The 15267-nt window shown below is 42.0% G+C and overlaps 1 protein-coding gene across 1 annotated transcript; it reads left to right on the forward strand.

Moving 5' to 3' along the window:
* Positions 1-11257: 11257 nt before the first annotated feature.
* LOC103019745 (UDP-N-acetylglucosamine--peptide N-acetylglucosaminyltransferase 110 kDa subunit-like) lies at positions 11258-14472 on the forward strand. The gene has a single exon (XM_057541601.1). The coding sequence runs from the start codon at positions 11258-11260 to the stop codon at positions 14396-14398; it is 3141 nt and encodes a 1046-aa protein (XP_057397584.1). The 3' UTR covers positions 14399-14472.
* Positions 14473-15267: the final 795 nt, after the last annotated feature.

Raw genomic sequence — 15267 nt, forward strand, 5'->3', positions numbered from 1 at the left:
GATGCCTAAGAGGATAGTGGTGGCTTTAACAGGAATAGGGAGCCAAGAGAAGGAGCAGGTTTGGGAGAAGATAATGAGCTCATCTATAAATAAGAGAACCAGAGGATATTCAAGTGGAGACAGTTTTTTCCTTTGTTTTATTGAGATATAATTGACATATAGCACTGTATAAGTTGAAGGTGTACAGCGTAAAGACTTGACTTACCTATATTATGAAATGTTTACCGTAACTAGTTGAGTTAACATTCATCATCTGATTTTGATACAAGGGGAAAAAAGAGAAAAAAACTCGTTTGGAGTTTTTAAGAGCAGTTTTTAAATGATAGTTGAGAAGAGCATAGGTATGGCTTGGGGGGTTATCCATGTACATATGATAGTTGAAGCCATGGGCACAAATGAAGTTGGCGAGGGAGAAAAATATAGAAATAAAGAAAAAGAGGATCAAGGCGAAAATTTTGAGAAATTATACATTAGTGGAGGAGGAAAAGTAAGCACATAAACAATCCAAAGAAAACAAAACTAGGAAAGAAGGCAGAAGGGAAGAACTTCTTAATTAAAGAATTTGGTGTCTCAGAGGATGTTTGGTAGATGTCTGTGGGATATCTGGGAGCTCACGTCCCCTTCTCTAAGATCTAATCCTCCGCCAACACACAGAGGGTTTGGGCCTGACAGCTATGTTTGTACAATTTGACCTTGTTCTTCTGACCATGGTTGGTTTGACCTGAGTTCGATAACTGACCAAAGCTGCACCAATCAGGTTTTCTCCCCTGGGAATTTGGAATTAAGAAATACAATGTTATTCTATTAAGGGCATGAACTGGGTGATCACAGAAACCTGTGTATGGGGTGGCCATCTTCTGTCACAGAAACAGAAAAGTGGAGGAAACCTGCCTTCTGAAAGAAACGAATGAAGTGACTTGCAGAAAATCAAAATGAGAACAGATGACCTGAGAGCGAGAGAGAGAGAAACTGAGAGTATGCTTATTTTCCCATGACGACTATTTTCTGTCTTATCCCTTTTCTTCAATCTTCTAAAACCATCCCCACACCTGCCTACCCTGATGCGACTCCAGTATAGTCCTACCATCAAATCTACAAATCTTTTGGCATTTGGACCCATCTCTCCTTTCTTTCTTCCTCTCCTGTCAAAAGCCATTCCTCTACTTATGATTTAAATTCCTTCCCCTCTTCTTAGGGGTTTCATTTCTTCAGTTATTCCCTTCCTCTTGTTCATCATCAAATTCTTGATTATCCCCAATACGTACAAACATCCTCCATCCTAACATTTAGAAAAAAACAAAGATTCTTATGCTATCCCTTTCCATCTGTAATACTAATTCTCTGATCCCTTCACAGCAAACCTTCTTGAGAGAGATGTCTACAGGTTAACTCTGATTTCCTATTCAATCTACTCGAATCTGACTTCCACCCCCACCACGCCAATGAAAACTGCTAATCCATGTTGTCAACAGCCTACATATTGCTGGACCCAGTGGATGTTCCTTGAACCTCATCCTACTCCAACTTTTAGCAGTTTTCAACACAGTTGGTCAGGCTCAACTTCTTGAAAACCAAATCTCTTCTATTGGCTGGTCTGTCTCCTAAATCTCTAACCACTGCTGCTCAGTGACCTTCAGGGGTTTTTCCTCCTCTACTGCCCTCTAAAAACTGGGCTCTATTCTCTGCTTTCTTGTCTGTGAACTCACCTTCTTGGTAATCTCAGTCATTCCCATAGCTTTAAATACTAAAAATGGTAACAAATTCGCAAATTAATCTCTTTAGCCTAGACATTTCCTCCAAAATCTGTATTCAGATATTCATTTGTCTGTATGACATGTCAAGTCTCCGTGAATATCTGAAATTAATGTATCTGAAATAGAACTAAACTCTCAATTTCTATCAACCTGCTTTCCTCCCCTCACTATTAAAAAGAAATTCTATCTTTACTTTTTCCCACTTCAGTAAATGTTATCACCATTCACCCAGTTATTGTAAACAGGACAACCCAGGCAATATTCTTGATTTTTCCCTCTCCTTCCCTCCCCAACTCTAACCTATCAGCTGGTCCGCTTATTTGCTCCTCATGAATAGATGTGTAGTCCATCCACTTCTCTCCATCTCCTCTGCTACTACATTAAACCAAACTGCCATCATCTCTTACCTGAGCTATTGCTGTAGCTGCCAACTGGTCTTCTACCTTCTACTCTTGCCTCCTTTCATCTATTTTCTGCTCATCAGTCAGGGTAAACCTGGAAATACATCGGACCCTGTTGTTTCCTGCTTAAATCAGTTCAATGTTTTCCAATTAGTTTGCCATGAGATCCAAATTCCTTTAAATACTTAAAAGGCCTGGCCTGCTCTGGCTTCTGCCTCCTTCTCCAACCTTACCTCCCTCGATTCTCCCCCTCACCCTTTAAGTTCCAGCCACAGTGGCCTCCTTTCACTTCCCCCGAAACAGCACTGCAGGGTCTGCACACAGGTGTATCCTCAGCCTAAAACACTCCTTCCACAGCCCCAATCCTCAGTTGCCCTGAGTGGCTCCCTCCCATTCTTCAGATCTGAGTTTAAATGCCTTGTCTTCAGAGTATCCTTTCTGAGTCCTTGCCTATCACTAATAACCTATAATAATGTATCATTAGGTCAGTTTGTTTCATCTGTAGTGCTCATTATATGGTGTAAATACACAATTGTTTACCTGTCTATGTAAGCTTTCCCCACTAGATTATAAAGTCTCTCAAGGCAGGGACCTTGTCTCTTCTGTTGACTACTTGGTCACTGAACACCTAGGAGTGCCTGGAATATAGCAGGTGCCCGAGAATTATTTGTTAAAACTTTATTGGTTACTGATAGCTTCCTAGTTCCTGATGCTAATCCCTGTGCAGCCCTATTATACTTTCTGTGAGAGAGTTTCTTTGGTCTTATATTACCCTCCCCCTTGCTGTTTCAATCATTTGAATAGGTTTTTGTTCTTATAGTTAAATGATCACTAGTTGATAAAGTCTTTAAAAGGATGTGGTGATCAGCAATGTCAAAAGCTGTTAGATGGGGAAGAAGGTTAAGGGCTAAGCAAAGTCATTGGATCTCATCACTGGAAATCTTCACACCAATAGTGTCCATAAAATGTGGCTCTGTGGAAGCCAGGGTACAGTTGGGTTGATGAGAAGGGTGAGAAGATGAATGCAAGTAATGTAGAATTCTCTTTTTGAGAAATTTGACAGTAAACAGAAGGCATGAAGTCAAATGGGATCTTGGGGTTCATCAGAGTCCAAGAAAGTATATGTTGCTTTAGTTTAAAAAGAATAGGGAAGAAACATCTACTGATATGCCAATAGAAGCCAAAAGAGAAAAAAATGAAGTTGGAATGAGGAGGACTAATAGATTTAGTTTCCATGAGGCAGTAGAGGATTTGATCAAGAGCACAAGTTTGACTAAACGGGACAATGTTTCCCCCTCCATTTACAGGAAGAAGGGACGTTAAGAGAGTGAAGGTAAAGAAAAAATTTATGTAGAGCAAAGGAAGTTGAGCGTGGCCATTTGAGGAGGTAGCAATGTCATCTACAACTGGTTGTCAAGGGGAATCTCTGGAAAGACTTTTCCAGACCACACCTCCATCCCTTTACTCCATGACCTCCCCACCCAAGATGGTAGACGCTCTCCACTGCACCTGCCGCAGAGACTCACTGCTGCTGAGGGCCACAGTGGTTGGTGGGAATGTGCCTTTCTTAGGTGGGGTGGAACAGAAAAAAAGCCTGCGATCACTGAGGAGAGGGGTAGTCAGAAGGGAATATTGGGGTTTGAAGGGCTCTGACATCATGAGGAATACGACAAGGACATAGAATTGTTTTCCAAACATATATCTCATCAGGCATTCTTGGGGCCCTTCTAAAAATACAGAGTTCAGCCTCATTCCCTAGAGAGTCTAATTCAGCAGGTCTGGGAGCAGGAGGGGCAGGATTGTACAATTTTTAACAAGTTCCCCAGGTGATGTTTATGATTTGGCCAATTTGGGAGACAGTGGATTAGAAATGATTAAAAGTTCACTAAGTTTAATTGCAGGCCCCACATATTTTCTCAGTGTTTAGCCAAATACAAAGATTTGTGGATAACTGATGTCAATTCGTGGAAATTACCCAAAGAAAACAGTTTTCAGTGGATTGGTATCTAATTCTATGGTTCCAAATAATCTGCAGCGATATTTAAAATGTAAGACTAGTTTACGGATATTTCTTTATAGAGAATTTCATTGAGGAAAAGGTAAATGGAATGGACCAGCTAACAGTTATTATTCATAATATAATAACAAACTCAGATGTTTTAAAGCCTGTTCTGCTTCTAGTTTGCTTACCTCCCAAATTAATAAGCTAAACATAATAAAACTCTAAGAATGTAACTTGATCTTACCCATTCCTAACATTCTTAAAGGAGGTCTTTAGCCCGATAGCACTAGAACTTCTGAGAGCAGATTCAGATCCATTTAAAATATTTTTTCCATTCCTTCCCAGGAAGAGTTATTTGTATTGATATACAACAGTTGGGCCCCAGACCACTTACTGGGACCACAGGGCCTCACTAATTTGTACCAGTTTTCCTCTATTCTAGTTGGTCCTGACCATCAGGTATAAATGAGTGCTAAATCAATATTAGCTGATACTTCCCCAGCTGTGGGAAGTATGGAAACCCTATCACATGAGCAAACACAGCCCTTCTTGGCTACATTTAAAATAAGGTGGTTATTATTACACTGTATGGGGAAAAGGCTTTTTTTTTTTTTTAAAGAAATCTCATGCCACCTTAATTTGCATTAACTTGATAGACTGATATCAATAGTCGGAATCAATTTTCAATTGTTATAGTTTCCCTACCACCGTTCACACTTCCTTCATTCTTTCAGGGAGGCTTCTTCTGCCTTCCTATTTCTTCCCACCTCCAGCCATGCCATATACCCCACACCATTTTTCCTTTCTAGTACTACTTACTCATCGGGTTGAGTAGAGAAGCCAAAGGTGACTTAGTTTACATACCTGCTTTAATTGCTCACCTTGGGTGGAGCAGTGTCTTAAATAAACTTCACTTTTGCCACAGCACCATTACTCAGTAAGGTATTTATACAAGTGTCACTTAATCCCATGAAAATAAACAAGGCACTTAAACTTGTTATTGAAAAAGAAGCTTTAGGCTTTAGCTGCCCACTCTCCTTACTCAAGGGCCAATCTCACCTCACTTATTCTTAGAAAACTTTTCAGCAGTTTTCCTTAAAGAAAATCAGGCAGAGCAAAGTACTGTGAGTCAGGTTTAAGCTACCCTTACCTTTGAAAGAAAGGGTTCCTTTGTTAATTATCAATAACAAGGAATCTTGTCATTTCTCCCAATATTTCCAAGTCATAGCTACTCATAGCGGAGCTATGCATTCAATGCATTCCTAAATATTGAAAGCATATATGTTCAGTATTTAACCAGAGATGAAAACAGAAACAAATATTTAACATTCCAAAGAAATGGTGCAACTCTACATGATTTTTTATTTTCTATATCCTGAACTGTATAGAAATTTCATAGTATTTTTAAAGCACTTTCATAAATATGACCTTTTTGCTTGTGATCATTCTGTGAGGTAGTTATACTATTTCCATTTTTCAGATGGGAAAATTGAGGCTTGAAGCCTTGGCCAGGGTCACAGCACATGAGAGATTCAGAGCTGGGAATCAGCTCTCCTGACTCCAGGACCAGTGTTTTTCCCTCTATAAAAATTGCCTTTATAGCAGGACAGTCAGGGATATGTTCACTCAGTAATAGAGAAGTATGGATCTTTTCCACCCCTAGTCATTGAAGGACCTATGAGCTGATAGTGTATGTGAGAGAGGACACTTCCTGCCTGAAAGATTGATGACTTACATTCAGAGCAACCTGATGTTGCACTCTGATAGGAGAAGGACCTGTCTAAAACGTCCTAATTGCTTAAAACATCCAGAGTTCCCAATAGGAAGACAGGGTGTGGTAATTATATATCTTGCTTTTGGCTTATCTTCTCCATATCCTCACCCTCACAGATGTCTTTCAAACATTGGTAATTACAGCTTTCAGAGCCAAAGCCTACAAACTCATAATCCACACAGATGACATACTAAAATCTACTCAAATATGTAAGGCTGAAGAAAGTTTCAGTGCTACTGGACTCACATTAAAAAAAAAAAAAACTAAAAAAAAAAAAAAAAAAAACTGCTTACAAAAGAGGTAGCCTTTATTTCTATGTCACTACTGCCTAGATGTGTAATGGTTTCTTGTTGATCTGTGAGGGTGCATATTAACTCATTTACCTCTAAATGTAATCAGTAACTTAAGAATAAAGTACACATGCAGATGACAAGACCATATGATTAAAAGCAAATAGTCTGACATTGGAAAACGGATCCAAATTAATGTAACTAACTTGAAACAATGAAGGAACTGCTTCTAAGCAAGAGGAAGAATCAGTATCAAGAAATAAATGCAACACAGGAAAGCAGTTGTCCTTGTCATGCTGGCCTATAAATGGAACCTGAGTTAATAACGTCATAATCTCTAAAGAATTCAGCAAGTTCTTGCTATAGTGGCAATGAGATAATATATAAAGTATGGTGGAATTTCCCACCATCTGTATCACTGGCGAGCCCAATGGCAATTGGAATGGTTCAATGTCCCGCAGTTTTTAAGGGAAATCGTTTTAGGAAGAGTCACATTTCTAGATGAAGACACATTAACCCAATGATTTCAAAGAATATGGCTTGGGTCTGGTATCACATTTCAAGACCAAGAATTAGCACCTCAGTTACTTACTAAGTGAAAGATACTCCAATGATAATTGATAAGAAAACGGCTCAGAAATATGAGTGGGATTTTAAACAACTAAACTTGTTTGTCTCCCACTCTGATTGAATCCAGAAGTATTTATTTAGGGGAGCAAAAAATCCAGATGACTTGGAAGCAAATGTTTCTGTTCGTTGAAGAATAAGGATGTCTTCTGCCAAATGCAGCCATTTCCAAACGCAATGAAGGACTATGGCTCATATATCAATCCTGCCCCTTCCTAGCTCGGCCCTCATTCTCTGACCATCTTCTCCGAATTCCCTTGCAGGATTCCCTTCAGGACCATTGCTAATTCATGCCTTCTGGAATCCACCTTCCTCATAGCTATTGAGGCTTTTCCCACCTTTTCAGAAAAAAGTTTGCCCTGGGTGATATACATAAATCTTTGCCCAGCCTCAACCAGCTTGCTTTCTAGCTAACAGGTTTATCTGTGGCCCCAGGGGGCAGGATAGTGTGAGAGAGGGGGCTCAAAAGACCATTACCTTTCAGTACACAGCTAGGTAAACTAATTCCACCAAAGATCACAGGTTTCTATATTTCCTTGAATATGCTTTTTTTTTTTAAAACGTCATCAAAATTTCACGTTTTAAATATTCTTTTTAAAGGAATTCCTTTTATTTTTTAATTATTTATTTATTTATTTTTGGCTGTGTTGGGTCTTCGTTTCTGTGCAAGGGCTTTCTCTAGTTGCGGCAAGCGGGGGCCACTCTTCATGGTGGTGCACGGGCCTCTCACTATCGCGGCCTCTCTTGTTGCGGAGCACAAGCTCCAGACGTGCAGGCTCAGTAGTTGTGGCTCACGGGCCTAGTTGCTCCGCGGCATGTGGGATCTTCCCAGACCAGGGCTTGAACCCGTGTCCCCTGCAATGGCGGGCAGATTCTCAACCACTGTGCCACTAGGGAAGCCCAGGATTTGTATTGTATTGCTAACAAAGAGACTGCATTTCTCCTCTGATGAATGTGCACAAGAAAGCATGCTGCCCCCGGTGATCGTTGGGTACCGTCTCATGATCCTGAGGGAAGCCATCCTATCCTTCTGGTTACGTGATACAGTGGGTTTCCTTATTGTTTAGGCCAGTTTTATTTGGAGTTTCAATTTTTACAGTGAAAAGTTGTCATAACTCTTTCTGTTCTAGGGGTTTTTTTTTGTTTGTTTTCTTTTTGTCAATTCCTGTTGGGTATTATTTGTATTGTTGATGTGGCAAGAACTCTACTGAGATATAGTCTTCTTGTCTTTATATTATGAATATATCTCTAAGTTTATCACTTATCACTTACTCCTTACTCTTGTTTAATATAGAGAAGATTATAATTTAAGTCTATTAAATCCATCAGTGTGTTTCTGCATGATGTATTCCATTGCTTTTACTTTTATTCATTCATTCATTAAAGAGTGTGTGTGTGTGTGTCTGTGTGTGTGTGTGTGTGTGTGTGTGTGTACCACAAGGTGCCAAGTACTACGAGAGGCAATAAGACTATTTATTGTGAGACAAGAAAGACACAGCCCCTGTCCTTGTGGAGTTCATATCCTGGTGGGGGATTGAGAATATGTTAGACGTTCACTGAAAAGCCACACAAGTGTGTGTAAGCTACTAAAGGATAGAGGCTACAGAGGGAAGGACCCAGTCTAGGAGCGCTTTCATAGGAGGGTTAGGTCTAGTTAGGGAAGTCAGGGGAAGCTTTCCTGGGGAAGTGGTGACTGAGCTAAGAATGATAAAGAGGACTTAGGTAGTGGGCTAAGAGCATTACAGGCAGTGGAAAGAGCAGGTCCAAATGTCCTGCTCAGGGGCAAGCACAGGAAACAGGAAGGACTGAAAGAATGTAGAACATGGTCCACATCCTCAGAGGGGCCTGGCGTAAGTGAAGGCAGAAGGTTGAAGGGTGGGAAGTGGGGGATGCTGACCACGCAGGGCCAGTAAGTCCATGTTAAGGAGTTGTGTCTCCTTCCTAAGATCTATGGGAAATCACTGAAGGTGTCATCTTTGACAACCACATTACTTTTACCTCCAAACATCCAATCTAATAACAAGTCCTAACAACTTTGCTTTCTAAATATCTCTTCAATCTATCCACTTCAATCCATCCACTTCTGTTCATCATTACCAACACTTCCTCAGCCCATTCTATCATCATTTGTGTCTGGACTAGGGGAATAGCGTCCTCAATGATCTATTTGCACCTACTGTTGCCCCACTCCAATCCATTCCTGCACAGTTATGGGAAGACAGGCCTGACCTTGATACCATTTGATGACACAGAAAACACTGAAAGAGGACCAGTTTGTTTTTCATTAGTCTTGTTCTTGAGAGGTTGTGGAGTGGGCAGTTCATGAGTTTAATCTTGGACCTGCTGAGTTTTAAATATCCCTGGGATGTCCTAGAGAAGAAGCCAAGCCGGAGGTGTCTGTTAGGTAGATATCTTCTGCCTCCCCATCTAGAGCCACTCTCCACCCATCTCTACGCTGATCCCTGCCCGGAGACATTGACGTGTGTGGGATGTCAAGATTCCATGTATCCCCAGCACCTGCTCCCGTGTGCTCTGCCTTCTAGTTGCGTTCAGCCCATAGGAGGTACATGAAGGAAGAAGCGTGAAGGCTGAGTATTTACTCGATACGATATACATCCTGCATCATCTCTTCCTCTTCCCCACCTCCTCCTCTTTCCACCCTGCCTCCTTCAAACCCTCCTCCTCTGCCTCCTGCTCCTTCTGCTCTTCTTCCTCCCACCTCTTCCTCTTTTTTTCTCTCTCGAATCCAGTAATCATTTCCACCTCGTCCTTTTTTTAAAAATTAATTAAGTAATTTTTGGCTGGGTTGGATCTTTGCTGCGCCCGGGCTTTCTCTAGTCGTGGTCAGTGGGGGCTACTCTTCGTTGCAGTGAGTGGGCTTCTCATTTCGGTGGCTTCTCTTGTTGCAGAGCACGGGTTCTAGGTGCCCGGTCTTCAGAAGTTGCGGCACGCGGGCTTCAGTAGTTGCGGCACGTGGGCTCAGTAGTTGTGGCTCGCGGGCTCTAGAGTGCAGGCTGAGTAGTTGTGGCGCACAGGCTCAGTTGCTCCGTGGCATGTGGGATCTTTCCGGACCAGGGCTTGAACCCCTGCACTGGCAGGTGGATTCTTAACCACTGAGCCACCAGGGAAGTCCCTAACCTCCTCCTTTAAGCCTAGGCAGTAAAAGCTCCCTGAGATGCTGGACTACTGTCCTCTGTTGTTTTCCCCAAACCCTTTGCAAATGATCTCTTGACTACAGTCTCCTTAATTACGGTACATTTGAGTGTGCCACCTTTCTCTTTCAGGGATTCTGACTTATACTGATAGGTAAGAAATGCCTGGGGGAGAGTTACATTTGAGTCACCTGAGTAGAGGTGGTAATTGGAGCCGTGGGTAAATGTGAATATCTTGGGAGACAGTGTAGAGAAGGAATGGGCCCTGAGGAACTCAAACATGTAATGGCTTTCAAAGGACGATAATCTTGCAAAGGAATTGGAGAAGTAGCAACCAAAGTGAGGTGAAAAATCAGGGCAGTGTGTGTCATAGAAGTCAAAGGAAGCAAAGGGAAGAAAAAGAGTGTTGGTAGTCAAGATTATCAGTTGGTCCTGCAAAGTCATTGGATTTAGTGACTTATACCATCGTGAATCTGTTACATATTTTCTGTGCTCCCTCTGAATAATGATTTAAATTTTTTTACATTAACTTCTCTATAATTGATTTTAGGTAAATACAGTCAGATTTGTTTTAGAACGTATTTTAAGGTAAAAAATTAACTACCCTTCCTTAACCATTATTCCAACATTATTTATTTTATACTTTCTCTATTACCATTATTTCCTCCAACATTCACTGTTTCCAAAAATATGAAGAGATGTTTGAGCACTTTCTGCTAGATGTATAAGAGCTTTCTATTTGACTGTATCATAGTGGTTCAACGGTTGTCTCTTTAGCATTCATTTTAAAATGTATCCATTAGAACAAGTCTGACCTCTTAATTTTAATTTTCAGAATTCTATTATCAATAGCCCCATTTATTCTTCCAGATAAACTTTATATTTTTTTAACATCTTTATTGGAGTATAATTGCTTTACTATGGTGTGTTAGTTTCTGCTTTATAACAAAGTGAATCAGTTATACATATTATACATATGTCCCCACATCTCTTCCCTCTTGCATCTCCAGATAAACTTTAGAACCATTTTATCAATTAAAAAAGACTTCATTGTGAATTTTTTCAAGACCGTGAGACATAGATGGCCAACCAGAGTTCCTAAGGTTCAGTGTATGTAACTGTTGCCGCCGCTTAAGCCTGCCAAAGCAGTGGTACGGCTGCTGCCCTTGTATTTGCTACCTCTAGAAACATTCTTGCCAGTAGTGGCAGCAGCGGGACTCAATTACCCTCTTTTCACACTCCCTCCAGAAGCTCCAGATGGCGTCTTCCGTGGGCAACATGGCCGACAGCACAGACCCAACGAAACGTATGCTTTCCTTCCAAGGGTTAGCAGAGTTGACACAGCGAGCCTATCAGGCGGGAGATTTTGAGGCAGCTGAGAGACACTGCATGCAGCTCTGGAGACAAGAGCCAGACAATACTGGTGTACTTTTATTACTTTCATCTATACACTTCCGGTGTCGAAGGCTGGACGGATCTGCCCACTTTAGTAGTCTGGCAATTAAAAAGAACCCTCTTCTGGCAGAAGCCTATTCGAATTTGGGGAATGTGTACAAGGAAAGCGGGCAGTTGCAGGAAGCAATCGAGCATTACCGGCATGCGTTGCGTCTCAAACCAGATTTCATCGATGGTTATATTAACCTGGCAGCCGCTTTGGTAGCAGCAGGCGACATGGAAGGGGCAGTACAAGCTTACGCCTCTGCTCTTCAGTACAATCCTGATCTGTACTGTGTTTGCAGTGACCTGGGGAACCTGCTCAAAGCCCTGGGTCGCTTGGAAGAAGCCAAGGCGTGTTATTTGAAAGCAATTGAGACGCAACCGAACTTTGCAGTAGCTTGGAGTAATCTTGGCTGTGTTTTCAATGCACAAGGGGAGATTTGGCTTGCAATTCATCACTTTGAAAAGGCTGTCACCCATGACCCCAATTTTCTGGATGCTTATATCAATTTAGGAAATGTCTTCAAAGAGGCACGGATTTTTGAACGAGCTGTGGCAGCTTACCTTCGTGCCCTAAGCTTGAGTCCAAATCATGCAGTGGTACATGGCAGCCTGGCTTGTGTATACTATGAGCAAGGCCTGATAGATCTGGCAATAGACACCTACAGGCGAGCTATTGAATTGCAACCACACTTCCCGGACGCTTACTGCAACCTAGCCAACGCTCTCAAAGAGAAGGGCAGTGTTGCCGAAGCAGAAGATTGTTATAATACAGCTCTCTGGCTGTGTCCCACCCATGCAGACTCTCTGAATAACCTAGCCAATACCAAGCGAGAACAGGGAAACACTGAAGAGGCAGTTCGCTTGTATTGTAAAGCATTAGAAGTCTTCCCAGAGTTTGCTGCTGCCCATTCAAATTTAGCAAGTGTATTGCAGCAGCAGGGAAAAGTGCAGGAAGCTCTGATGCATTATAAGGAGGCTATTCGAATCAGTCCTACCTTTGCCGAGGCCTACTGTAATATGGGAAACACTCTAACGGGGATGCAGGATGTTCAGGGAGCCTTGCAGTGTTATACCCGTGCCATTCAGATTGACCCTGCATTTGCAGAAGCCCACAGCAATCTGGCTTCCATTCACCAGGATTCAGGGAATATTCCAGAAGCAATTGCTTCTTATCGCACTGCTCTGAAGCTTCAACCTGATTTTCCTGACGCGTATTGTAATCTGGCTCATTGCCTGCAGACTGTCTGTGACTGGACAGACTATGATGAGCGCATGAAGAGGTTGGTCAGCGTTGTGGCTGACCAGTTAGAGAAGAACAGGTTGCCTTCCGTGCAGCCTCATCACAGCATGTTATATCCTCTTCCTCACGGCGTCAGGAAGGCTATTGCCGAGAGGCATGGGCACCTCTGCCTGGATAACATCAGTGTCCTTCATAAACCACCGTATGAACATCCAAAGGACTTGAAGCTCAGTGATGGTCGACTGCGTGTAGGATACGTGAGTTCTGACTTTGGGAACCATCCTACTTCTCATCTTATGCAGTCTATTCCAGGCATGCACAATCGTGATAAATTTGAGGTATTCTGTTATGCCCTGAGCCCAGATGATGGCACAAACTTCCGAGCGAAGGTGATGGCAGAAGCCGATCATTTCGTTGATCTTTCTCAGATTCCATGCGATGGAAAAGCAGCTGATCGCATCCATCAAGATGGTATACACATCCTTGTAAATATGAATGGTTATACCAGGGGTGCTCGAAATGAACTCTTTGCTCTCAGGCCAGCTCCTCTTCAGGCAATGTGGCTGGGGTACCCTGGGACTAGTGGCGCACTTTTCATGGATTATATCATCACTGATCAGGAAACTTCACCTGCTGAAGTTGCTGAGCAGTATTCTGAGAAACTGGCTTATATGCCCCATACTTTCTTTATTGGTGATCATGCTAATATGTTCCCTCACCTGAAGGAAAAAGCAGTCATCGATTTTAAGTCCAATGGGCACATTTATGACAATCGAATTGTGCTGAATGGCATCGACCTCAAAGCATTTCTTGATAGTCTACCAGATGTGAAAATTGTCAAGATGAAATGTCCTGATGGAGGAAACAACACAGACAGCAGTAATATAGCTCTCAATATGCCTGTCATTCCTATGAATACGATTGCAGAAGCAGTTATTGAAATGATTAACAGAGGACAAATTCAGATAACAATTAATGGATTCAGTATTAGCAATGGACTGGCAACTACCCAGATCAACAATAAGGCTGCCACTGGAGAGGAGGTTCCCCGTACCATTATTGTAACCACACGTTCTCAGTACGGGTTACCGGAAGATGCCATTGTGTACTGTAACTTTAATCAGTTATATAAAATTGACCCATCTACTTTGCAGATGTGGGCAAATATTCTGAAGCGTGTTCCCAATAGCGTACTGTGGCTGTTGCGTTTCCCAGCAGTAGGAGAACCTAATATTCAACAGTACGTGCAAAATATGGGCCTTCCCCAGAACCGTATCATTTTTTCACCAGTTGCTCCTAAAGAGGAACATGTTCGGAGAGGCCAGCTGGCTGATGTCTGCTTGGACACTCCACTCTGTAATGGACACACCACAGGGATGGATGTCCTTTGGTCGGGGACACCCATGGTGACTATGCCAGGAGAGACTCTTGCTTCCCGAGTTGCAGCTTCCCAGCTCACTTGTTTAGGCTGTCTTGAGCTTATTGCTAAAAATAGACAAGAGTATGAAGACATAGCTGTGAAACTGGGAAGTGATCTAGAATACCTGAAGAGAATTCGTGGCAAAGTCTGGAAGCAGAGAATATCTAGCCCTCTGTTCAACACCAAACAATACACAATGGAACTAGAGCAGCTCTATCTACAGATGTGGGAGCATTATGCAGCTGGCAACAAACCTGATCACATGATGAAGCCTGTTGTAGTCACTGAGTCGGCCTAAATTATGACTGTGTGCACAGGAGAATTACCCCTGTACCTGAGCCTCAACCTTCTGGGGGAAAGGGAACTAGATACGTTACTTTGTACTTACCTTTGTAGCAATATCATGTTGCAGATGGGTGACAGACAGTGATAACAAATAGCACAGCCAGACTTGCTTCCTGCATGATCATGACAGGGAGAGACACAAGAGATGGGAGACTGCTGTTCCACAAGGAGTCTCCGTAGAATTTTGCAGCAGCCAGGTGTTGCCTAAGTCTGGAAAGTCTGATCTCCCTTGGTCTTCCATGGGATGGGTGGTTAGTGTGGAGGGGAGATAGAGATTGCCCAGTCTTCTGAATTAAGTTTTTCTTTATATTTGGGGTATTGGAGCAATTAAAAATGTTTGGTTTCAGGTTTTTTTTTTTTTTTTTTTTTTTGGTTTCAGGTATTTTTATTCATGTGAAGTGTATATGATTCTCTTGAGATAAGGTTTTAAGCTAAAATATTCCTTGTTTTAGTTTCTGAACTCTACAGATAAATGGGGACTTTGCTGGTGTAGTCTTTTTATAGGTTTAATAAACCACTTGAGCCTATATCAGTCATTTTAGTGTCTGACATGTTTGGAACTATCAGTGCTTTGTTGGTTTCTGGCTTAAATTCTTTTTCTGGTCCGTTTCCTTCTTCCCTTCCCCCCACTTTAAACATTTTCCTGTAACTTGGCTAACAAAAAACCAAGACTGATTCAAAGCCTCCCAGAGTGTTTCTCTTAAACGCATCAGCTGGTGCCAAATGAAGATTCTTAGGAGTGATTATTAATTATGAAGGGCACAGTTGTGGTACTGTCACTGATGATAATAATAATGGATTTTTGGCCTAGAGTTTTGACCT

Source organism: Balaenoptera acutorostrata, chromosome 2 (genome assembly GCF_949987535.1).
Source record: "Balaenoptera acutorostrata chromosome 2, mBalAcu1.1, whole genome shotgun sequence".
Classification (NCBI taxonomy): Eukaryota; Metazoa; Chordata; class Mammalia; order Artiodactyla; family Balaenopteridae; genus Balaenoptera; species Balaenoptera acutorostrata.